The sequence below is a fragment of the Castor canadensis genome, chromosome 19 (genome assembly GCF_047511655.1).
Source record: "Castor canadensis chromosome 19, mCasCan1.hap1v2, whole genome shotgun sequence".
Lineage (NCBI taxonomy): Eukaryota > Metazoa > Chordata > Mammalia > Rodentia > Castoridae > Castor > Castor canadensis.
Genome location: NC_133404.1, coordinates 8,493,668 through 8,517,624, shown reverse-complemented (window position 1 = coordinate 8,517,624; position 23,957 = coordinate 8,493,668). Strand labels below are relative to the sequence as shown.

At 48.3% G+C, this 23,957-nt stretch overlaps 1 protein-coding gene across 1 annotated transcript; it reads right to left on the bottom strand.

Annotated features, from left to right (window-relative positions):
* Nucleotides 1–3: 3 nt before the first annotated feature.
* Nucleotides 4–20,410, bottom strand: LOC109697209 (small ribosomal subunit protein uS8-like). Its single transcript, XM_074062094.1, is given in 3 exon segments — nucleotides 4–206; nucleotides 209–394; nucleotides 20,350–20,410. Coding segments are annotated over 3 exon segments (450 nt in total).
* Between the last annotated feature and the right edge of the window lie 3,547 nt (nucleotides 20,411–23,957).

Here is a 23,957-nt window from a genome sequence, read left to right as displayed (position 1 = left end):
TCCCTAGAAAAAGAAACCCAGAATTTTCCCTCCTGTGTGTTTTTGTCTTGCATCTTCATGGTCTGTGGTGCCAGCTGTGGTTGTCACTACAATGAAGACACACTGATGGGCCGGCAGCCGATTATTCCACCATTTTTCCAGATCTCTGAGCTGCATGTCAAACCTGGGGCTGATGGCTCCTCACTTGCTTAACCTGCCTGTGAGATCACAATGGTTTTCCCAGCTCTGTGACCCTCAATGACTTCAAATTCGCCAATGTAGCCATGCTTCATTGTCACAGTTAGAAGCCAGACTATAGCTTTTATGCCCAGCCTCACAGGGACCTGGCGTTTGCCTCTCTCTGCAGCACTGTCAATGCTCCAGAGAGCGTGAGCCAGGGCGTCCGTGCTCACCACTGTGGTGGCATGGAAACATGGCAGAAAGAGGACAGGAGGGTGCTCAAACTGCTTTTGCTGAAAAGCACTAACTCCTTCTTGTATCCCTGAATTAACTAATAGCAAGGGGAAAACATGGCTCTGTCCTCCATTTTGTATCTGTCCTTGCTCTGAGCCATTCTCTTTGCAGACACTTTGAAACCACCTTGGATGATTGCAAATCACCTTGGAAGGACAGAACTGATAACATCTTCCTGACAAGGGACAGAAACTACACCCAACAGTAGACCTTCCTCAGGATGGACCACCTGCCAGTTGACAATGAATCTAGGTATCAACTCCAGAACCTCTCCTGAGATAATGGTCAACCAGAACACACCTGGGACTGGGACTGTTTAACTATGCATACCTTTGTCCCCTGTCCCCAGTTCTTTGTCTGCTTAAACCTGTAATTCATGTCTGCCCTCCAAAGATGGCTGAAAATGGGCTGAGTGCTTTCTCTGCCTCTTCCCACGGCATGTCCTGAGCTGTGTAATAAAACTCCTTTCTCTTCTTTTACCATGCCTCTATTTGGCATTTTTTGGTGGAGGGTCGGACCTGGCATATGGAATCTTAGGAGTTTAGGCCTTAGGTCCAAAATTCCAGTTTCAGTACAGTACAGTACAGTGCCAGCTGAACGTCCATGGGTCACTCATAACCTGCAGGCTACCAGTCTTCAGCCTCTGGAGCAGAGTGGGTATAAGTCAGCAACTGAAGTTCCCAAGCTTGGTTCAATGGTGGGGACAGGCCTCCTTGGCCTCTGTCACCCCAAGCCTGGTGGAGATCAGCTGAGGTCTGAGGCCACTGTCCTAGGCCTGAAATGCACCCCATCTTTCCACCGAAGACATCTCCTTCTGGGGTGGTCTGTGGCCAGAGATGCCCAGTCATGAGGGGATCAGCACGTGGTGTGGTGAGTCCCAACCTGGCTGCCCGGCTCCATGGAAACAGCAACTGTGCTCTGCCTCTCAGGGGCTGCACTGAGCAGGGAGGGGCTGCCACACACAGTGCCCTGGGCCCCATGGCAGAAGTCCTGACATTCTGGGAGGCAGGTGGCTTGCGTGTATGTTTACATTTGGGAAGCTAACTCATTTCATGAAGCCTTACAGCTAAAAGTCACCCAGTTACTCAGTTTTACTCAGAAATACGCTGGGAGCCAGTGGCTCACGCCTGTAATTCTATCTCCTTAGGAGGCAGAGATCAGAAGGATTACAGTTCACAGCCAGCTCGGGCAAATAGTTCACAAGACCCTGTCTTGAAAATACCCAACACAAAACAGGGCTGGTAGATATGGCTCACATGGTAGAGTGCCTGCCTAGCAAGTGTGAGGCCCTGAGTTCAAACTCAGTGCTGCCAAAAAAAAAAAGAAGAGGAAATACATCCCAGGGGTCATTTAAAAACCTCTAAGACTCGAACTAATGTTCCTAGCAGCATGATTCACCAAGTGAAAACAACCCAAGTGTCCATCAACAGAGGAATGGATAAACAAAATATGCTGTATACACACAATGGAATATTATTCAGCCTTGAAAAGAGATGTCATTTTGATACAACATGGGAACCTTAAAATTATGCTAAGTGAAACAAGCCAAACACAGTACAAATATTATAAAGATTATATGATTCCATTTATATTAGGCACCTAGAAGAAACAAATGCACAGACAGAAAATGGAATAGAGGTCACCAGGGGCTAGGATAAGGGGGGCAGGGAGAGGTATCATCTCAGGGTACAGAGTTTTGGTTGGGGCCTGGGGGCATCACTCAACTGGTAGAGTGCTTGCTTAGCACGCATGAGGTCCTGAGTTCACATTCCAGTAATGCAAAAACAAAAATAAAAAATAGAGGTTTGGTTGGTAATAACAAAAAAATTGTATAACAGACAGTAGTAATGATTACACAAAACCATCAGTGCATGTAGTATCACTGAATTATATACTTACAAATGGTTTAAATGACAAATACTATGTTATGTATATTTTATCATAATAAAGGGATCTGAAGCCCTCAGGACTCTTATTGAAGTAGCCACCCCAAAATCTTATCTAACATACTAACATTTTAGTTGGGTGTTATAGCATATACCTGCAATCCCAGCTACTCAGGAAGTGAAGGTAGGAGGATCATGATCTCAGACCAGGTTTAGTAAAAGTGCAAGACCCTATTTGTGTATTCTTTTTTTTTTTTTTTTCTTTTTTCTTTTTGCAGGTCTGGGGCTTGAACTCAGGGTTTCGCACTTGCAACGCAGGTGCTCTATCACTTGAACCATGCCTCCAGCCCACTCATTGACAGTTCGTGTGTTCTTTTTATATTTTTCTTTTGCAAGACCAGTCGAAGAACAAGCCAAATGGCAAAAGGACTAGTGCTTTGAGTAATAGACTACTTGCCTAGCAAGTGTGAGGTCCTGAGTTTATTCCCAGTGTGACCAAACAAGAAAAAACTGAATCAGCACATTAACATTTTAGAAAACAGAGTTGAGGAAAGCAAGGAACTGGCTCTGATACAAACGCAGATCGAGCTCAGGTCGTTCCATTCAGGGAAGTGCTAGCTGGGTGCGAGTGACAGGGTCACTCTCAGGACAGCTGCTTTGGTCATGTTCTCTTTCTTGATCTGGTGCTAGTTACGCGGGCATGCTTTATACTTCGATTCTATGGGCTTACAGGCATGGCTCAAGTGGTAGAGCACCTGTCTAGCAAGTGAGGCCCTGAGTTCAAACCCCAGTACTGCCACAAAACAAAAGTTTCTCAAAAAAATCCATATGACCCACTGATCATACCTGCAGCTCACTGCCTACTGCTCAGTGGTAGAGCACTTGCCCAGCACGTGCGAGGACGTGGGTTCAGTCCCCAGCACTGCAAAAACAAAAGCAAAACAAAATGGCCAGGCAAATTAGAAAAAGAAAAAATGACTTGGGCGCCAGTGGCTCATGCCTGTAATCCTAGCTACTAAGGAGGCTGAGATCAAGAGGATCGAGGTTCAAAGCCAGCCCAGGAAAATAGTTCTCAAGACTGTATCTCAAAAAAGGGTCTGGTGGAGTAGGTCAAGATGTAGGCCCTGAGTTCAAGCCCCAGTACTGGGAAAAAAAAAAAAAAAAACTCTATAAAAACTAAAAGAAAAACTAGCCAGGCACTGGTGGCTCATGTCTGTAATCTTCGTGACTTAGGATCCAAGTTTGAAGCCAGCCCCCGGCAGTACTTTGTGAGACCCTATCTAGATAATACCTATCACAAAAAAGGGGTTGGCAGAGTGGAGTGATCAAGCAAAAAAGCCTAGCAAGCATGAGGCCCTGAGTTCAAACCCCAGGACCACCAAAAAAAAAGTAGCAAGAGAGTAGCAAGACAGACTACTTACAAGGAATCAACAATTAAAACATCAGGATCTGGGTATGGTGAGGTCTGCCTGTAATACCAACACTCAGTAGGCTGAATTAAGAGGATAATGCGTTCTAGGCCAGCCTGGGGTATATGAGGAGATCCTGCCTCAAAAAACAAACACAAATAAATATATATATAGAGAGAGAGGAAACCAAAGACAATGATAACGCATAAAGTCAGATAGAAATGTGTTCAACTGAATGATGGAGGGGTGAATTCAAGTATGATATATTTGATATATTGTAAGAGTTTTTGAAATGCCGTAGTGTACCCCCACCCAGCACAACGGCAACAACAAAAGACCATCACTGGGTTAAATTAAAAAAAAAAAATCAAGCCATATAATGTTAATAGTCACAAAAAAAAAAGAAAAGATACAAGCCTGGCTAATACTCAGCAGAAGAAAGCTGGCAGATCGCACACAAGTAGCAAAGCTTAGGTTTACTGACAGTGGAGCTGATCCGCGCTCTGTCAGGGCTGGAATTAAAGACTGAAGCTGGAGGCGGGGAGAAGGCTTGAAAGGGGCGGTCCCTCTTGATTGACAGCTTTGATTGACAGGAGGATGCTCTAACTCATTTTTGACGCACATGTCCCTCCCTACCCATAATGCACTGTTATAATCACATGCAGGAAATGCAGCCCATATGTATGAAGCTTTAAGTGGGGTGGGGCGTCGCAAAAGGTCATATGAGGACAGGGTCCCCAGCCCTCTTTTATCATGCGGTATGGGCTATTGAGTTAACCACAAAAAGGGGCTCCAGGGACAATATGATGCACGGATGACACGCGCAGGAATTTCAGGTGCTCAGGGTTCTTGAGCCCGCTCTGAGAATGAAAGCACAGGAAGACTCCAGCAGCAGAGGTCGGAAAGATTTTATTTGTAGAGAAGAGAAAAGAAAGACTGCATGGTGGGGAATGCAGGGGGACCTGGGAAACCCGTGGTCCCGTGGGTCAGGGTGGGGATTGGGTTTTATCGCTTTTTTCTTTGTGTATTGCCTGAGGGTGGAGACGTCTTTCAGATGCAGACTAGGCTTTCCCTAGGGAGGAGAAGTGTCTCCTTGACCTCTTGTGGTCTGTCCTTCAAGTCCCCCCTCTCAGTGACCGCCCTAACTGATGTTAGGAATAGGGACGTTGAAGTCTATTTAGTAACTGCTTCCTGCTGGCAGGGGGCGATGGAGGAGCCCTCAGCATCAGGGCTGATCACCAGAGGGGTTGTCCAGGGGACCGCTGTAGTAGATCATTTTCATCCCCATCAGAGGCATTTGTAGTTTGATGGATTCTAGGCAAGAAGAAACAAATTTGAAAAGTAAGTTTAAAATGCAAGGCCCAAACACAAGCAAGAAAATAATGGCAACTATAGGCCCCAGAAAGGGTAGGAATCAAGTCCTGGAGGGGAGCCAGGACTTTGTTTGGTCCCACACCTGTGTAGAAACCTGAGTCTCAAGAGATTGCTCCTGGAGCCATTTAGCCTGTTGGAGAACGAAATCTGCAGGTTCCTCTACAATGCCTGAGGTGTTTATATATATGTAACAGGAAGTATTGGCCATGGCACATACCCCTCCTTGTTTAGCCAAAAGAAAATCTAGGGCCAGGTGGTGGTCCATGACCATACAGGCAGGGGACGACAAAGACCTTTGCATAGCCTTAATGGCAAGGCCTACCTGGTCTGAGGTGCCCCTCTACTACTTTGGTTAGGTTTTTTTGCAGTTATATGATTGGCAATCGCCCCATAGCTGATTCCAGCAAGGGCTGCAACTAATGCTGTTCTCCCTAAAACTATTAGAGTAACCTCTCTTTTGTCTCTATGGGAAGTTGTTCCTGATCGCTAGCATTTCCCTTTCTTTCCAAATGGCTGCATGAGCATGCAGGATCAGGAAGGCATGCTTAGAGTCTGTATAGATGTTGACTCTCTGTTATTTTGAATCTTAGGGCTTCTATTAGGGCCACTAATTCTGCCAACTGAGCACTTGTATTAGGAGGAAGAGGACCTGATTTGAGTATGCCAAATTCTGTTACAATTGCAAACTCTGCATGTCTGGCACCATTTTTGACAAAGGAACTGCCATCAGGGTATAATTTCAGATCTCTTTTTTTTTTAAGATCCGATCAGTTAAGACAGGTCGGGCAAAATAATTTTCCATAAGTACCTCCTCACATGAATGTTCAGGATTTCCCTCTGCCTCTGACAGAAGGGATGCAGGATTTAGGCACTGACAGGTCCTTAAAGTTATTTCTGTCCCTCCCAGAAGCTGGGCCTTGTATTTAAGTAGACAGCTGTCAGATAGCCAAAGTTCTCCTTTAGAGTTTAAAATTCCCCCTAGGTCGTGTGGGGTATAAACCTTTACGGGGTGGTTTAGGATAAGTTTTTGAGCTTCAAGCACTAGAAGGCTTACTGCGGTCCTTGCTCTAAGGCATCTTGGCCATCCCTTGGCTACCTGATCTAACTCTTTGCTTAAGTAGCCTACTGTGGGGAGTGATGTCCCCGAGCTGAGTCACCACACCCAAGGCCAGTCCTCCCTTTTCATAGACATATAATTGAAACTTGTCTTGTACTGGGAGACCCAAGGCTGGAGCTGTCATAAGGGCCTTTTTTAACAAGTGGAATGTATTTTCTGACTTGTCATCCCACTCAATAAAGGGCTGGGTATCCTTCTGTGCTTCCTTAAGGATTTTATATAAGGGCCTGGCTAGGTCTGCGTATCCCAGGATCCAAATTCTACAGTATCCAGTGACACCCAAAAAGGCCCTCAATTGCTTTAGAGTTTTAGGTAGAGGAAACATCAGGATTGGACCAATTCTGTCTTCTCCTAGAGCCCTCATTTCTTTCTCCAGGACAAGACCTAAATATGTAACCCTAGTTGGACACAATTGGGTTTTTTCTTTAGAGATTTTATAACCTCTGTCTGCTAAGAAGTTTAGTAAGGACTCAGTGGCTCGTGAAATGACAGGCTCAGTTGGTCCACAGAGCAGGAGGTCATCTCCATATTGTAGCAGAGTAGCTTGTGGATATCGCCACTCTGCCAAGTCTTGGGTTAGAGCCAACCCAAAGAGGTGGGGGTCTCTGAATCCCTAGGGGAGGACAGTCCAGATGACCTGTCCAGACTTTCTTGTGGGGTCCTCAAAGGCAAAGATAGGTTACTTTTAGGATGTAAGGGAATGCATTGTCCTTTAAGTCCAGGACAGAGTAGTAAGCAGTGCCTGGAGGTATTTGGGCTAAAAGCATATAGGGATTTGGAACTACAGGGTGGAGAGGCACTACTGCTTCATTGGTCAGGCAGAGATCCTGGACTAGCCTCCATTTGTTAGGTCCCTTCCTGACACCGGGAATAGGAGTATTATATGGGCTGGAGCATTCTATTAGCAGACCCTGTGTCTTTAAGTCTTCGATTATGGGAATTAGCCCCTCCTTAACTTCTGGCTTTAAAGGATATTGTTTTTGATGGGGAAACCAGGAGGGATCCTTGAGATGAATTAGGACTGGGACTGCTGTTTGTGCCCGTTCCACAGTATGTCCATCTATGCACACCTTGTTCTCTATCTACTTGTTCCTCTATTAGGAGCAAGCAAAAGTACTCTCCTGGGGGTAAAAGGAGCTGTACCCCCAGTTTAGATAGAAGGTCTTGCCCTAGCAGAGAAGTAGGGGTGTCTGGGACAATTAAAAAGGAGTGACAGAAATGGAAATCTCCCCAGGAGCAGGCTAAAGGCTGAGTGAAATAACGTTCTAGGGGCTGGCCTGATATGCCCCAAACAGTAATTTCCTTGGAGAACCTGGGTCCAGGGGAGAAAGGAATAGCTGAGATGCTGGCTCCAGTATTGTTAAGGAGGCTGACCTTGTTCTTTTCAATCATGAGTAAAACCTGGGGCTCCTCCACTTTTACGGTGGTTACAGGAGCCTGTATGGGAGGTCCCAGAACCCGTCATTGGGTGGTGGGCTCTGGCCTTGGTTCCCCTGGGAACTGAGGACAGTGTGCCTTCCAATGTTTTCCCCGACAAATGGGGCAGGGTCCCGGAGGTAGCTTTCTCCGGGGGCACTCCCTCCTAAAATGGCCTGCCTGTCCACATCAAAAGCATGTCCTCGGGTTTGGACTCTGCCCCAGGGAAGCCTCTCTGAGCACTGTGATCTGAGCCTCCTGCCATTTATTCTTTTTCTTTTCCTTCTCCAGGTCCTACTTTTCTTTTTCTAAGTCCCTATTATAGTATACAGACATGGCTACATGGACCAATTGGTCTAGATCTCTGCTCCCTTCAGCCACCAGTTTTTGAAGATTTTTATGGCTATCTGGGGCTGTGTTAGAAATTTATCTTTTAGGACTATTTCCTCTTCCTGTAACTCTGGTACAATGTTGGTATGCTTTTGTAAAGCATCCTTAAGTCTCTGTATGAAAGCTACTGTGGTTTCTAAGGGTCCTTGCTGTACAGCCACGACTTGGGAGTAATTAAGAGGTTTTACCTTGATTCTCCTTAGACCCTCAAGAATGCAGTGGATGAAATGGTTAGAACTCCATTCATCCTTGTCATTTTTAGGGTTTCACTTAGGGTCACACCTAAGTACTGCCTGATCTCCTATTAGAATTGGGAATTGAGGTTCCCTTTTAGGTATCCAATATCTTTGTCTTTCTTCTCCCTCCCCCTCCTCCTCCTGTGAGGGCCCAGACTGAGACAGGCCTGTAGGGCGGCTTCTATCTAAGTGATAATTGTCTGCAGCTGTGACTGCCTGATCTCGTACCTGCTGTTTCTCCAGAGAAGTGAGGGTCTGAGATAGCAATAGCATTACATCTTTCCAACTCATTTCAAAGTTTTGGCTGACTTCTCTGAATGCCTGGATGCAGTGATCTGGGTTTTCTGTGTAATTTCCTAAATGCTTTTTTATTTCTTTAAGTTCACTCACTCTAAAAGGAATGTGAGTCCTATCCCCTCCAGGAATTAACTGGAGGGGTTAGTGTCCTGTGGGATGACATCTAGTGTGAGGTAGCTGGATAAGGGGGAAGAAGGGGAGCTGATGGAGCATCAGATGGGTTCTTTGGTTCCTCAAGGGAGTTTGGGTTTTTTAGTTTTGCAAAGGATTATCATGGTCTAGTTATCTAGCCTGCATTTGTTCAGCCATTCTGTGTGGTTTCTTAGGAAAAAGAAAAGTTGAATATATCATTCCACTTTCCCTCCTTTTTACAGAACATATCTAATTGACGAATGGTATTATAATTAATGCTCCCTCCTTCGGGCCATCTTTCCTCATCTCTCAGAGGATACTGTAGCCAAGTCCAGGTGCAGTAAAACTTGAGTCACTTTTGCTGAAGACTTTCTGAATCAAGATCTTTCCAGTGTTTTAATAAGCAGGCAAGGGGGATCCTTCCTGGATCCTTGAGGCTTCATTCCCGTCTAAAAAGGGAAACAAGGGAAAATTGGTCACCTTAACAGAGGTTTCTCCTTTTACCTAGGCGTCCCCAGGTGAGGAGAAACTCTATGTGGGAGAGGGTGTCCCGCTCTCCCAGTGCTGTCCTGCTGCTGCCACCTGTGGCTAAGGTCATGGAAGATGTTTAGGTTTTCTGGTTGCAGGCCCCCCACCCTCAAAAGCCCCTGACCCATTTCCAATCTATTTATTTTGGCTTGCCTGTTTGCCCTGCGTCCCAGGTACCTGGCTCTCTTCTACCAGCTGAAGGCTTATAATTAAAAATAACTCTATCAAAGTAACCAAGAGGGCTTGCATGACCAGAGGGTGGACCCCTGCAGAGGCATGGGTGGGGACTCCTGATGAAGTAGGCTTTTGTACCCCTATATATCCTGTGAGGCATATATTTTCTATGAAAAGAGAATGAGTGTCTGAAGACTTTTGCTGTGGTAGGGGCAAAAACAGAGAAGACTATGAGGTCTCTGCCTTTTAACTGTTTTTTTTTTCCTTTTCCTGAGGGCAGGCTGCGGAACCTGTTTAACCAGATGACCTGATGCTTGACAAAGACAGTTAAGCCTAAGTTAGAGTGTAGCACTTTCTGATATCTGTCACAGGGGAGGGGGATGTAGGGATCTCTCCTAGACTTGCTGAAGAAGGAAGCCCACTGCTGTTTAGAACAAAGCAGGGAAGCTACTCATCCTGAACTACTTGGGAAAGAGGAAGGAGAAACTGAGGGTTGGGAGAAAAGAGAGTTTTCAGGCTCAGCTCACGAGGGATTATTGGTCATTCCTGCTGTCCAGGTCGATCCTGCCTGAGGGCAATACTGGAACACTGGAATCGAGGGGTGACCTCCACTCTCAGGCCACAAGAACTATGAAGGAAGCGTAAGAGATCTGATTGTTTGCCTCGGACATGGCTGGAGGGGTCCAGGACAGCTGCCTTTGGAGCCTCAGGGTAGGTCAGAAAGTTGCCTAGTTGCATCTCCAGCCTTTGGGTGACCCTGGGGAGTGCCCCATCCAGAACTTATAGCTTGACGAGAAACTTTCCTTTCCACCAGCTGTTTTCAGACCTCCTCTTAAGTGGGTCAGATCTTCAAAGAGAGACAGAGTTTAAGGAATGGGGAAAAAAAGCCTCAGCGCACTGAAGTTCAGCTTCACCCATGTAGCATTGGCAGTCCAGTACAAGCCCCCAGCCAGCCCCTGAGTTCTCTTGGGTTGCCTGCCTTACAGTTGTAATGGGCTTGGGAGGGAGAAACCCTCCTTAATGAAAGAGAGAAAGAGAGAGAGAGAGAGAGAGAGAGAAGTTTGGCTTGAGAGGTCCACCATAGCTAGGCCATGGTAGGGGGCTCTCCTGGAGAGCAGACTCTATTGGAGTGCCAGATGGCCACAGTCACATTCCTAGGCAGCATTTCTCAGTTTGGCACAACCTATACCAACCTCAGGTGAAGACTTGTCCCTTCGTGGTCACCAAATATGATGCACAGATGACACATGCAGGAATTTCAGGTGCTCAGGGTTCTTGAGCCCGCTCTGAGAATGAATGCATAGGGAGACTCCAGCAGCAGAGGTTGGAAAGATTTTATCTGTAGAGAAGAGAAAAGAAAGACTGCATGGTGGGGAATGCAGGGGGACCCGGAAACCGGTGGTCCCATGGGTCAGGATGGGGATTGGGTTTTATGGCGTTTTTTTGTGTATTGCCTGAGGGTGGAGATGTCTTTCAGATGCAGACAGGCGTTGCCTGGGAAGAAGTGTCTCCTTGACCTCCTGCAGTCTGTCCTTCAATTCCAAACCAGATGTCTCCTGAAGGGGGCGTGTATTAGATGGGACTTTTATGACATTTTCTCACCTCTTGAACAAACTGTACTTGCCCCATTAATACCAGGAAGAAAAGAAAAGCAGTGTAAGAAATGAAATGATGAGGTATCAGGGATGCAGTGATGAGAAAGACTTGATGTCATCCCAAAAGCCCTTGAAAATGGTGGAGGAGACTGCAGTATATACATACATTTTGGAAAAGCACAAAGAACTCAAAGGCAGAATGTGGCAGAGACACCTAGTTTAGATTAGCAATCAGGGAAGACCTGTTTGAAGACTTGGAGATGGTCAGCTGGGGCAAAGGATGGGGGCAGAGTGTTCAGGAGAGATAGAACCAACTCAAGCCTGCAAGCTTCCAATGTGAGTCAGACAGGCAAGAATAAGGGAAAGTTTGGGACTCTTACAACATATAAAACTGAATTCCAGGTTGAACATTCCTCTTTCTCTGAGCCTTCTTCTTTTCAATTGCAAATGTGTGTAGGTTATGCACACCCTAGCTCAGCAACAACTCAATCCACCCTCACCTGACCCAGGACCTCCTATGCCCCTCCCCACTTATCAATTATTGGTTGAGAATCACCAGGTTCTTCCCTTCCCATAAGTTAGCATAAGCTTTAAAAGCACCCGAAAAGCAAAGACTCTCTCTCTGCTTCCAGCTTTCACCTGGTCCCACCATGCCCCCTTTTGTAATTCCCTTCCCTAACTTGTAATAAATTCCATTTACACCCACGTGTCCTCCCATGGATTCTTTGGGACACAAAGAACTTGGAAATCTTCAACCAGAGACTACACCATTGCTGTCAACATGAGGAGAATGGATCATTGAAAGAAGATGGGAAAAAAAGACTGGTGTGGCTGCCACCAGAGAGCCAGGATGATGACAGAAACAGACACCAACATCCCAACATCTGTCTTTTGCTCTTCTGCAAGTTGAGAGTTCAACCTTTTTATTTGGACCCAAGGCAAGGAGTTCAAAGCAGTGAGTTTACATGAGAGCTCATCCTACCTGCACCAGGAATACCAGAGCCTCTGCATGGCTCTCCTGTCCAAACCATCCTTGCCACCAGGACCACAAGCATCCTGGGCTCATGGCTGTCTGCCCCAGTCACTCCTGCAGGAACCTCAATATCAGGCTGGGCAGCCTTGGTCAGCAGGCCAGATTTTTTTTTTTTTTTTTTGTCTTTTCTTTTTTGGTGCTGGGATCAAACCAGATTGTTTTGATAAAAGCAATCTTGGCTTCTTTCAGGAGGCAGTTAAGTTGGAAGAGAAGGCTAAAATCACCATCACTGTCAGTAACCTCTCCATATATCAATTCACTAAACAAGCATTTGTTAAATGCCACATTTATTTACTTATTTATTTATTTATTATTTTTAGTATAGGCAAGAAGTTTATTAAGAAAAAGAACAAAGCTCCCATGTGAGGCAGAGAGGGGTCCCAAACAGGGTCCCCTTAGTTATTATTTATTTATTTATTTATTAATTTACTGGTGGCATGGAGTTTGAACTCAGGGCCTCATGCTTGCTAGACAAGCACTCTTACTGCTTGAGCCATTCTGTCAGCTGCCACATTTATAAATGCCTACTGTCCCTAGCATAGTGCAAAGTATAGGAACCCAGCCTCAAAGAATTAAGACCAAAATACAGCTTGGGAGACCACCTATGTATCTCACAGATGGGGAGTCAGAGGCCCAGAGAGGAAAAGGCCTTTCTTATGTCACACAGCAAATGAGGGGCAGACTTGACACCCAGGCCAGTGGCCTTTCCACCAGCCCAGGTCCCTCCATCCATTCCATCTCCACTTGCTCATGGCCAGCCTCCCCCACTGCAGGATTCTTGCAGCTCTGAATACAGAAGAATTGAGCATCTTTCTGAAGTCCAGATCTGTTCTGATCATTTCAAACAGCAGGCTATGAGCTGGGTGTCAGTGGCTCATGTCTATAGTCCCAGCTACATGGGAGGCAGAGATCAGGAGGATCGCAGTTCAAAGCCAGCCCCGGCAAATAATTCATGAGATCCTATTTGGAAAATACCCAACATAAAACAGGGCTGGTGGAGTGGCTCAAGTGGTAGAGTACCTGCCGAGCAAGTGTGAGGCCCTGAGTTCAAACCACAGTACTGCCCCTCACCAAAAAAAGGCTCAAGAGAAAAGCTCTGTATGGAAACACACAAATATTTTAGCAGCAGAACTGAACTCTGGATCTGCAGGGGCAAAATCTTAGTTCCCATCAAGGTGAATCCCAGCCTCTTCACTACTCCCTGGCTGACTCCCCCAGTCCTCGGAAGAAGGGACAGGACGGACCCACAGCCAGCAGGGGCCAGGTATGACAGTTCCTTTTATCAAGTGCTCACTGTGTGTCAGGCACAGTGCCAGGCAGTCTTCAGTCATTTCTCCTTCCCTTCCCACAGCAACTCAACAAGGCTGTTCCTAGAATCTTCCATTCGCACATGAGGAAACCAAGACCAGAGATATGCAGGAGTCACTCAAGGTCACGTGGAGAGTTAGAACAGAGCCGGCTGGACCTCTCGAAACTGCAAAACCAAAAGACATGCCAGTGCGTTGCTAAACAGAGTCTCCAAAGACTATGTTACATGGATCCTGGTATTTATCAAAAGAAATGTTTATAGTGACCAAGTTAAACAGTCCCAAGAGAGTGTTTAAAATTGTGTTTGGTGCACATAGAGCAAAGTAGTAAAGGTCTGGCCGAGCTGCAGCCAGGGGGAGCTGCCTACAGCAGGGCAGGGGCTGGCACCCATCTTCCTTTCAGGCCAGGCCAAGCCCTTGGTCCTGGTGGGTCTTATGAGAGAGAAATGTGGGCCTCAGAGACTCCTCCCTTTCTTTCCACTCTTTCGAAAACCTGTCCGGAGGCATTACAGCCAGGGAGGAGAACTATAACCCACAGGGGTTGGGTGAAAACCATTAGGGCCGGTCAGGGACTGTCTCAGGTTTAGCACTCAGTGGTTTGGGTGCCAGGCAAACTAGATAGCTGGTCACTCTACATCCTGGGGTGTGGGACTGCCTTCCTCCTAGGGCCCTGAGAAGAGCAAGCTGTAACATTGCTCCCTGCAAGACTTAGGGCTTCCCTCTCCAGACCTCAATTTCCCATCTCCAACACAGCGTCATTGCCTAGGAACTCCAAAGGACCTCTGGCTCACACATTCCACAGTGTATGCATCTGTGTCTTGCTGATCTGATCAATGGCATTTTCCTCCCCTGCTCAGGCTGCTGCCTGCCCTGGGACATCACTGAGAAATCCCGTGGGACAACTGGATCCCTGCAGGAGTGACTTCCCCAACACACATGCACAAACGTACACACAAACACATAGAAACACATAACACACACGCACACACAAACACACAGAGAGACACACAGACAGGCTCACACACAGGCACACAAACACACAGACATGCACACACAGAGAGGCACACAAACACACAGACATGCACACACAGAGAGACACACAAACACACACAACATGCACAAATACACCTACACACAGACACATAGATACAAATGAACACACACACACAGAAACACACTCAAACACAACACAGATACACATACAAACACACATACATAAATGCACACAGACACACATGAGACACACACACAATGCACACACAGATACACAAACACATACAGATACACAACAGAGATACACATACACACAAACACACACAGGCACATGAACACACACAGAGACATACAAACAGAAACACATGAACACAGCAAGAAATACACAGACACAAACACACATATACACAGAGAGACACACACAGACACACACATGAACATACATATATACACACAAATGCACAACATACACAGAGATACACACATGAACACACACAAGCACATGCATACACACACAAACACAAAAACACACACAGTCTTTCATACACAAACTCACAAATATACACACAAATACAAACACACACGTACCAAACACACATAGACACACAGACACACAAGCACAGATATACACACACAAACACATAAACAAATGCACCGACACAAACATACACCAATACACACAGACAAAAACATACACCCACAAGCACACAGATACACACAAACATCCACAGACACAAACACACCCACATACACACAAACACAGCTCCCACTATTTTTTCCATTCTCAAGTGTATCTCTTAGGAGATGATTATTCAACTTAAGCACAACAGAAGGACATTTAAATTCAGCCCACTCCCCCCAGGGGAATTAAGAATTGGTTGACAGATCCCTGTTTACTTGACATTTCAATCAGGGAGTGAAGAGCAGAGAACTGAACGTGGACAGGTCAAGAGTCAGGGCCATGCATTTCCATTTCAGCCAGGAATCTTCTGACACCCAGGGCACTGCAGGCCGGAGGCCATCATGGAGGAGACACAAATAGAACAGAGAAGCACTGTACCTGCTTCAAGAAGCTTCTGCTCAGCCCAGGAAGGGGAGTCAGACCCGCCAGGGACAGAACCACGCAGCACCCTGTGGCGGGTCCCCTCAGGGGCCTCAGGAAGTGGAAGGAAATCCAGACAAATGAAGGATGGATGGCATGATTTGTCCACACAAGTCTGCCATGTCTGGGGGCCTGAAACGTTTTTCCCAGTCAGGCCCAGGTCACTATTTAGCTCAGTGCTTAAAAAGCAGTAGCAATCTCAGTTCGAGGCCAGTCCCAGCAAATAGTTCATGAGACCCCATCTCCAAAACAACCAGAGGTGTGGCTCAGGTGGTAGACCACCTGCTTTGTAAGCACCGAAGCCCTGAGTTCAAACCCCAGTCCCACCCATTCCCCCCAAAAGAGGTAGCAAGGCATGCTTTGAGGTAAAGGGGTTCAGGATGCTGAGTTTGAGGACTGCCAGGGCAACTGAGCAACATAGTACAGAATAAGCACAGGGCCATCGGGGCACAAGAAATGCCCATCTTGCTGGGCAGGGGGATGGCACGTCAGACAGATGCCACAGCACGCATGGACTTGCTGAGGGTACAGGCATGGAGGGGCATCGAGGAACAGGCCAGAGAAGGCTGGAGCAGAAGCTGTGTACCAGAGGCCATGATGGAGGCTAAGGACTCCGGACCTTGTCTTGCAAGTTCACGCTTTTCACACTGAGTTCCCTACAGTGCTGTGCAGGGCAGATCTGGAGCCATTTCCAAGAGTCACTTGCGGATGGGGGAGTGTCATCATTTTTGGGATACAATAAACATGGATCCACATCCATACTGTTATAGAGCCAACTACAAATTGGATGAATTTTGAAGACAAAACTAAAAATTTAGCCAGGTATAGAAGTGTGCACCTGTAGTCCCAGTTATTCAGGAAGGAGAGTCCAGGAGTTCAGGGCAGCCTGGGCAACACTCGGAGGAACTGTCTCCTTAAACAGGCAAACAAAAAAGCAAAGGAATAAAAGGGAATAGACACATTTTAAAAAGACAAAAGTAGCAAACCCTGAGCCATCTCCACATTCACTTGTATCATTTCCATCTTGATTAACTCTGCTGTGACATCTTGCATTGTTGGGGACCTGAGATCATGTGCTGACTGTTGCCTGATGAGCTGTTTGCCACTTCTTTACTTGGAGCCTCAGTTTGCTGTTCCATGAAATGGGAACACAAGTGAACATGAAAACCAAAGTGCTCAGCCAGCTGGCATGCTCCATAGGAGCTTGGATTTCAGCAGCAGTCTTCTGGATCCCAGGGCAGACTTTGAAAGACCCAGCTCAGGCTAAGAAATGGGGCTAGAGACCAAAGACCACATGGTACCCAGGCAAACTGGAGAGTGACAGTATAAAGAGCAGTGGTTGCTCATTCATCAAACATTCATTGAGCGCTTACTGTATACACAGTGTAAGCAAGAATCAGACAAGGACTTGAACAGTTCACAATATTCATTACTATGCTGTACAGGCAGGGCATGGGGGAGGGGAGGGCTTGGTTGGCCAGGATCGTAGAGAGCTGAGAGCCTTGAAAGAGAGAAGACCAAGGGCCTGGGGGACACACTGGAGTGGGGTGCAAAGTAGAAAAACAAGGGTGCCATGGAGAGCAGACTGGGCTCCTGGAGTTCCAACACCTGGAAGTTTCCATGGAGGAGCTGGGAGTGAGATGGAATACAAGGGAGACTCCACTACCATTCCATCCTAAGGGAAAAAGACAAAGGTGGCCAGGAACCCCCAAGCCAGCCAGGCTGTGTGACCCAGGGCACACGCTCAAGGAGGTGTGCTGCCCTCTGGAGGGAAGAATTCAGCCCAGAGAGCTTGCCAGGCCAAGTCCTCTGGGGCCCAGTGGCCACCAGGGGCAGCGGGTCACCTCTGCCAGCTGAAGAGCTCTTTCAGCAACACCCCCGCCCTGCTCATAGGCAAGGCGTCATGATGGCTTTACACCTTCACCCACTTGGAGGGGCTTCAGGAGTCTGAGGGTCTGCCTCTCACAGGCCACCTCCCCCACAGGACACTGAAGGGACTGCAATGAATGACAGTATCAGATATGCTTGTACCTGATACAGGCCACTGCTTCTCACCCTCCTCCCCTTTCCACAGCATCCAAGGCCACCCCAAGCCTCCACTCACTCATTCAGAGCACCCAGCTCCTCGGTCACCCAGGATATAAATAGGTTCTCATTTGGCCTCTTAGAGCACCTGGTGGATGAGCCTATAGCAATTCAGAGCGGTGGTTTGGAATACCTGCTGCCTTCCACACTGTGTGAGCACTGGTGATTTCCTAACTGCTCTGAGCCTGTTTCTTCTGTGCAGCATAGATAATGCCATGTGTCTGAAAACTCTTTGTAAGGCTCAAACTTATGGAAAGTGCTGTGCCTGCCTCATTGTTATGTGTGCAATAAATGCCAGCCCATCGTTCTCCCTGCTCTGCAAGATTTGGACTTGGTTTTTCCTTCAGAGCTCCCATTTATTCTGCACTTCTGGGCATGCGTTTCCTTTGTGTTCCTCTTCTCTATTCTCGCTGACTATTCGCTCTCCCAGCTTACCTGTCTGGACAGTCTTCCCAGTGTCCCCAGGGCCTTGGGTCCTCTCCACTACCCTTCAGTGCTGGAGTTGGGACTGAGCTGAACACATCCTTCTGGCTGTCTTTCTGTACTGCAGGGAAGTGCCTCAGGAGCACTGGTTCTATCCAGGACTCCCAGCCTGTATGTTTGATCTTCCTCCTGGGATCCACAGACAAGACTGGTGTTTTTATGACAAGAGGCTGTAACAGTTCACCCTGTCCTCAAGGAAGGAAGCAATCCACAAGAACCAAGTTCATCCTGGTGCAAGTCTCACTCCTAGCTACTCAGGAGGTAGAGATCAGGAGGATTGCCATTCAAAGCCAGTCCAGGCAAATAGTTCATGATACCCTATCTTGAAAACACCCATCACACAAACAGGGCTGGTGGAGTGGTTCAAGGTGTAGGCCCTGAGTTCAAGCCCCAGCCTGCAAAAAAAAAAAAAAAAAAGAACTGCATGCAATGAACAGTGATGCTTTACAGAAGGTCAGCTGTGTGGTAAGAAATGACCCACAGCAACTAGCATGTGGAGAGGAGAGCAATCAGAAAAGATTGCAGAGGGGTAAAGATTAATCAGGGGTCTGGAAAATACACAAAGGTTTCTCACCCCCCCTCATTTTACAGATGAGGAAACTGAGGCTCAGAGAAGCCAAGTGACTCATTTGAGGTCACAGGTCAGAGCAGAGGCTTGTGACCATGCTGCCCAGACCTGCCATCTCCCATGTGGTGTTTGTGAGGTCACTGGTGTAACTCAGGGCCTTGAGTCACTCTACCAGCTCTGTTACTTTTTTGTGTTGGGTTTTTTTGAGATAGGGTCTCATGAACAATTTCCCCAGGCTGGCTCCTGATTTCTGCCTCCTGAGTAGCTAGGATTACAGGCATGAGTCACTGGCACCTGGCCTTTTGTGTGTGTGTGTGTGTGTGTTGGGGACCAAACCCAGGGCCTTGATAATGCAAAGGAACCACTCTATTACTCAGCTACACTCCACCCTGGCAATATTTTTAATTTAATTTAAATTTTATTTTTTTAGTGGGACTGGAATTTGAATCCAGGGCTTCCCACTTGCATAGCAGGTACTCTACTGCTTGAGCCATGCCTCTAGTCCATTTCTCTCTGGCTATATTGGAGATGGGGTCTTGGGAACTATTTGCCCAGGCTAGCCTCAAACCATGATCCTCCTGATCTCAGTCTCCCAAGTAGTTAGAATTACAGGCATGACCATCGGTGTCCAGCCTGGCAATTCTTTAACAGAATGATTTTAGAAGTGACCATTGCTTGGGGGTTCTATTTAATAACCTCTTACTTCTGATTCAGAGTGCTTGGAGCTCTCAGACAGCCCTAGCATTTTCGAGAGGGAGAAGTGACAACCTGCTCTTAGTCCTTAGGGCTGGCTCTACTTCAGGGGATGGGACTCAGGAAGACGGCAGAAAGCCCAGTAGAGACCACTTCTTCCCACAAAACACATTCTTCTGCACACAAGGGAGAAATGAGAGCAAGTGACTCATTTTTTAAAGAACATAAAAAACAAAGTTTGGAAATACCTATGAACCACTATTCACTACTTTTCAAATAATAATAATTATTATTATTTTTTGTTGTTGATGGTACTGGGGTTTGAACTTGGGGTCTAGTGCTTGCTAGGCAGGTATTCTACTACTTGAGTCATGCCTCCAGCCCCCTAAATTATTTTCTTTTTAAGTGGACAAGCACTACAAAGAACTAAGATTCTAGCTGGGCGCTGGTGGCTCACACCTGTAATCCTAGCTACTTAGGAGACAGAGATCAAAGACAGCATGGTTCAAAGCCATGCTGTTTGAGAGACCCTATCTTGAAAACACCCATCACAATAAAAGGGCTGGTGGAGTGGCTCAAGGTGTAGGCCCTGAGTTCAAGCCCCAGTACCACACCCACATCCCACACACACACACACACAAACTAAGATTCTTCCGTTTTGGATACTTTATTTATTTACTTACTTATTTTGGGGATACTTTAAAGGAATAATATTACCATGCACACCAAGAGGCCCGGGCACTCTAATGCCACCAGCTGCAAGCTATGGAAATGGCTCCACTTTCAGGGATGACAGATCTGCAGATAGTTCGGTCCTTCATGGGCTCCTTGCTTGGACACTAGGCATGGAGGATGAGTTTTTTCCCTTCTGCATTCAAGCATCAAGAATTTCTCCATTGGAAGTCTCAGGCATGGACTTTATGAGGTCTTCACAAGGATGCAAATATGGGTTCTGACCTCTGGCCACCTGATATCCCTATATGATGTGTGCTGAGAATGTGGGATGGTGGCTTTGCATTTATGAGATCAGGTGTTGCCTACCAGAAAAGAGCCTTAAGTCAGTTGGCCTTAGATTTACCTTTGGGTGCATCTGGGGAGCCGAGGAGAGCATACTGGCTATTCAGGCTAAATTGCCCCATGTCAGTTACAGGGTCTGTAGGGCAAAAACCATTGCTGAAATCACCACACACACATACACCCCAGATGCATTAATTCTGTCTCCAAGTCTTCGTAATGGAACAGCCAATCTGCTACTATACCTCATGAGGCTGGGATGCTGGTACTTGGGAAAGATGTCACAACTATGTTTTGAAATTTACTTCCCATGACTTCTCTCCCACTCTCCTAGTTCTTCATCTGTGGTCACCTGGGGCCTTGGTGGTCCCCTCCCTCTTCAAGATGCCAGACTCTAGGCCTTTTCAAGAGATTCCTAGCACTCTCAGAGACATCACACCCTTAGGGTTCAGTCAAATTTCAGGGATCTGGAGAAGACATGTGACAGGCAGATTTTAAAGATAAAAGCTCAGAAATCTTGCACCATCAAGGGCTCTTCCAGCCCAGTGTTCGTCCACGCTAGGTTTCCAGACATGGCCAGACTTCTCCCTTGCAGCACCCTGTAAATTTACAGGGAATGGTAAAACAGGAGCCAGGATTGTTAAGGGTGATGAATGAAGTGCACCCTGTTTGCAGAGCTGTGCCAGGAGGATAAAGCGCTAGACCCTGACAGGTCCCCAGAGTTTGTCTAATCCCCACCACTTCTTCTAGGAATGAGGAAACTGACGTCAGGGAGGAAGGGACTCACCCTGGGTCACACAGAAGGTCAGTAGCTAATTCTCAATCTTAACTAATCTCCACCTGGCCAACCTGTACCCCTCTTCGAGACCCCAGAATATCCGTACTGAAGTCTACTGCGTCTTCACCCCAATCCCAAATGGCCCCATCCGGTTGATATTGACGCAGCAACAGGTGCCCTCATTGAGTGGTGCGCTTGTGCCAGCTCAGGCCTGATTGGGGAGCACTGGCTCTGGGGCGCGGCTGACAGAGCCAGCTTGGAGGTGGATCCTGTGCGTGGCCCGGCCACACAGCTCCTGCAGGCCCTGGCGGAAGTCGGGACGCAGCAGGCAGCACAGCAGCGGGTTGAGGCAGCTGTTGGAGCGCGCCAGGCAGATGGAGACTCTGAGCCAGGAAGTATGTGCGGTCCCAGGGCATGCGGTCAGCTCGATCAACACCCCGCCACCCCCCCCCCCCAGGAGCGTGAGCGCCTGGTGGGGAAGCCAGCAGACCACAAAGACCAGCAGCGCGCGGGCCAAGGAACGCCATCTAGGCCGCACTCGCGACTGCCAGCCTGCGCGCCGGCGTTGCAGTAAGCGCCTCAGCCAGCAGGTGCCCAGCGTGGCCAGCGGCAGCACGAAGGCGACAGCGATCTTTTGCAGGTCAGTCGGGGCCGCCGTCGCGGAAGCGCAGCAAGCACAAATGCTCACCCCACCACGCAGGGCGGTGAGCGTGGTGGCCAGGACGGCGGTGACCCAGAGCAAGGAGCGCACGCCGCTGGCCCACGGGGCGCCACGACGACCCGGGTGCAGCGCGCCGGCCACTGTGCAATGGCGCGCCACGCTCATGGCGCTCAGGAAGAAGCTGCTGGTGTACGTGTCGAGCACCGCGATCGTAAGCACCACATTGCACATGGCGCCTCTCGCACCGTGTCCACCGCACACAAGGGCAGCGTCAGCACGAACTGCAGGTCGGCAGCTGCCAGCCTGAAGAGGAAGCAACTGAGCAGCGAGTGGCGGCGTCGCTGCTGAGACTGCACCAGGACCAGGTGGCCCACCAGTCCCACCCACAGCGACAGGGCCACATAGGCGCCTGTGATCAGCGCCCGCAGCGCAGCGCCGCGCCGGCTCCTGCCACCCACTCCAGGGCATCGGGACTGCGAGGACCCCAGGCCTGGCCACCGCTCTCCGATCCGTTGCCTACGGAGCTATTTGGGGGCAGCCCCGTCCACACATCTTCCGGCCAACTCAAGGGGAGCACTGCCCCGACGGCGCGGACCAGGCGACAGCTGCCCTTTGTGGACGCCATCGCCGTAGGTGGGAACGCAGAGATCCACCCGGTGGCCGGTAACCGTTCGCGGGTTACAGAGAACTAGGGGGTCTGTGGCGCTTCGCTGGAGCATCTTTTAAGAATTGGGGGCCCCCTCCGCCCCCGCCGGCGATTGGCCGGCTGCACCCATGGCACCGCCCCAAGAGTCAAGTGGTATTTCCATTAGTTGTGTCTTCACCCTGATTTTGCTGGATCTGGATCCTTCGGCCAGGGCACTGAGACTTGGTGACCGAGAAGCCTCTGAGACGCACCCTGGCGCAGGGTCTTGGCTGCGGCTCCCGTCTGAGGTCGCAGACCTAGCATCATTGCGCCTCCCGCACAGCTCTGGTACCTCTGGAGGCAGTGCGTCCGGCCACCTCCTTTGTCGCCTGAGGATAGCCAATGTGAGACGGGGGAGGGTCGCCCAAATCAGGACAGCAGAGCCCTGCAGCCCCTCTAGCCTCCAACCCTGCATCCAGGTACCACCTTCTGGCGATAAAGGCATTTCTCCTCCCCTGCTCTAGCCAGGGTACCCCTCATAACACCTCCCATTTAATTCAGTTCGCCAAGTATCCGCGACCTGTTTCCCAAGGTCAGCAGGCCTGCCTGCACCTGGGGGACTAACAGGCGATCAGTCAGGGAAGGAGACATCCCAGCAGGGCTTAAAAAACCAGTGTTAATGAGGCCCCCGGGGTGGGGAGGGGAGGCTAGCAAACTATAATGAGCTTGCATGGAGGAGAGGCCTAAAGCCAGAGATATCCTGGAAGGCTTCTCAGAGGAGGTGGCTTTTTAGATGATACCCATACTCCCTCTGCCTAGCATTCCAGTGTTTTCCCCTACCACTTAGAATAGGATCCAGATTTCCTGCACTGGCCCACAAACTCTCAAGACAGAGACTGTCAATCAATAAATAGATCCCCTAATTCAGAGGTCTGGGGTAGGATATAAGCTTTGGAATTTTTAAAGGGGCCTGAATATGTGCCAGGGTTGACCCTCAGCCTCCCTACACACCTCCTACCACTCTGAACCTCACTCTCTTTCCTGTAGATACTGTTCCTTTTTCAGACACACCAATCCCCACCCTGCCTCAAGGCCTTTACCTTCCCTGTTTCTGCCAGACATGCCTTTTGCACATTACGATGAAGCTGGCTCCTTCTCAGCACTGGGTTCAAATGCTGCCTCTTCTTCTACCTCCTCTACCTCCCCCAGTATTTATTGCATCCTTCTGCACCGGGTGCGGCAGTGCCCACAGAATGCATCTTCTGCTGGGGACAAAGCTAAGTGAAGTGAGTGAAAATAGGGGAGGTGCAAGAAATAAAACAGGCTAAGGAGACAGGGAATGGGGGAGGGACTTAAAAAGGGGGGGTGTCTAGGGACAGGAAGTGACTACAGTCCCTTTAATGTTGAGACTGCTGTCCATCGGGCTAATGCATTGACCTTCCCCATCTGTAAAGGACAATAATAACCCCTTCCCAGGGACAGGAGAGAGTTAGCCAGCCTAATGAGGGAAAGCCTCAGATTGGTGCCTGGCTCGGGCCTTTCTCTTCCTGCTCTTCCTCCTCTATCTTCTTTTTCCTATTATTATTTTTTATTTGTTTGTTTTTGTTT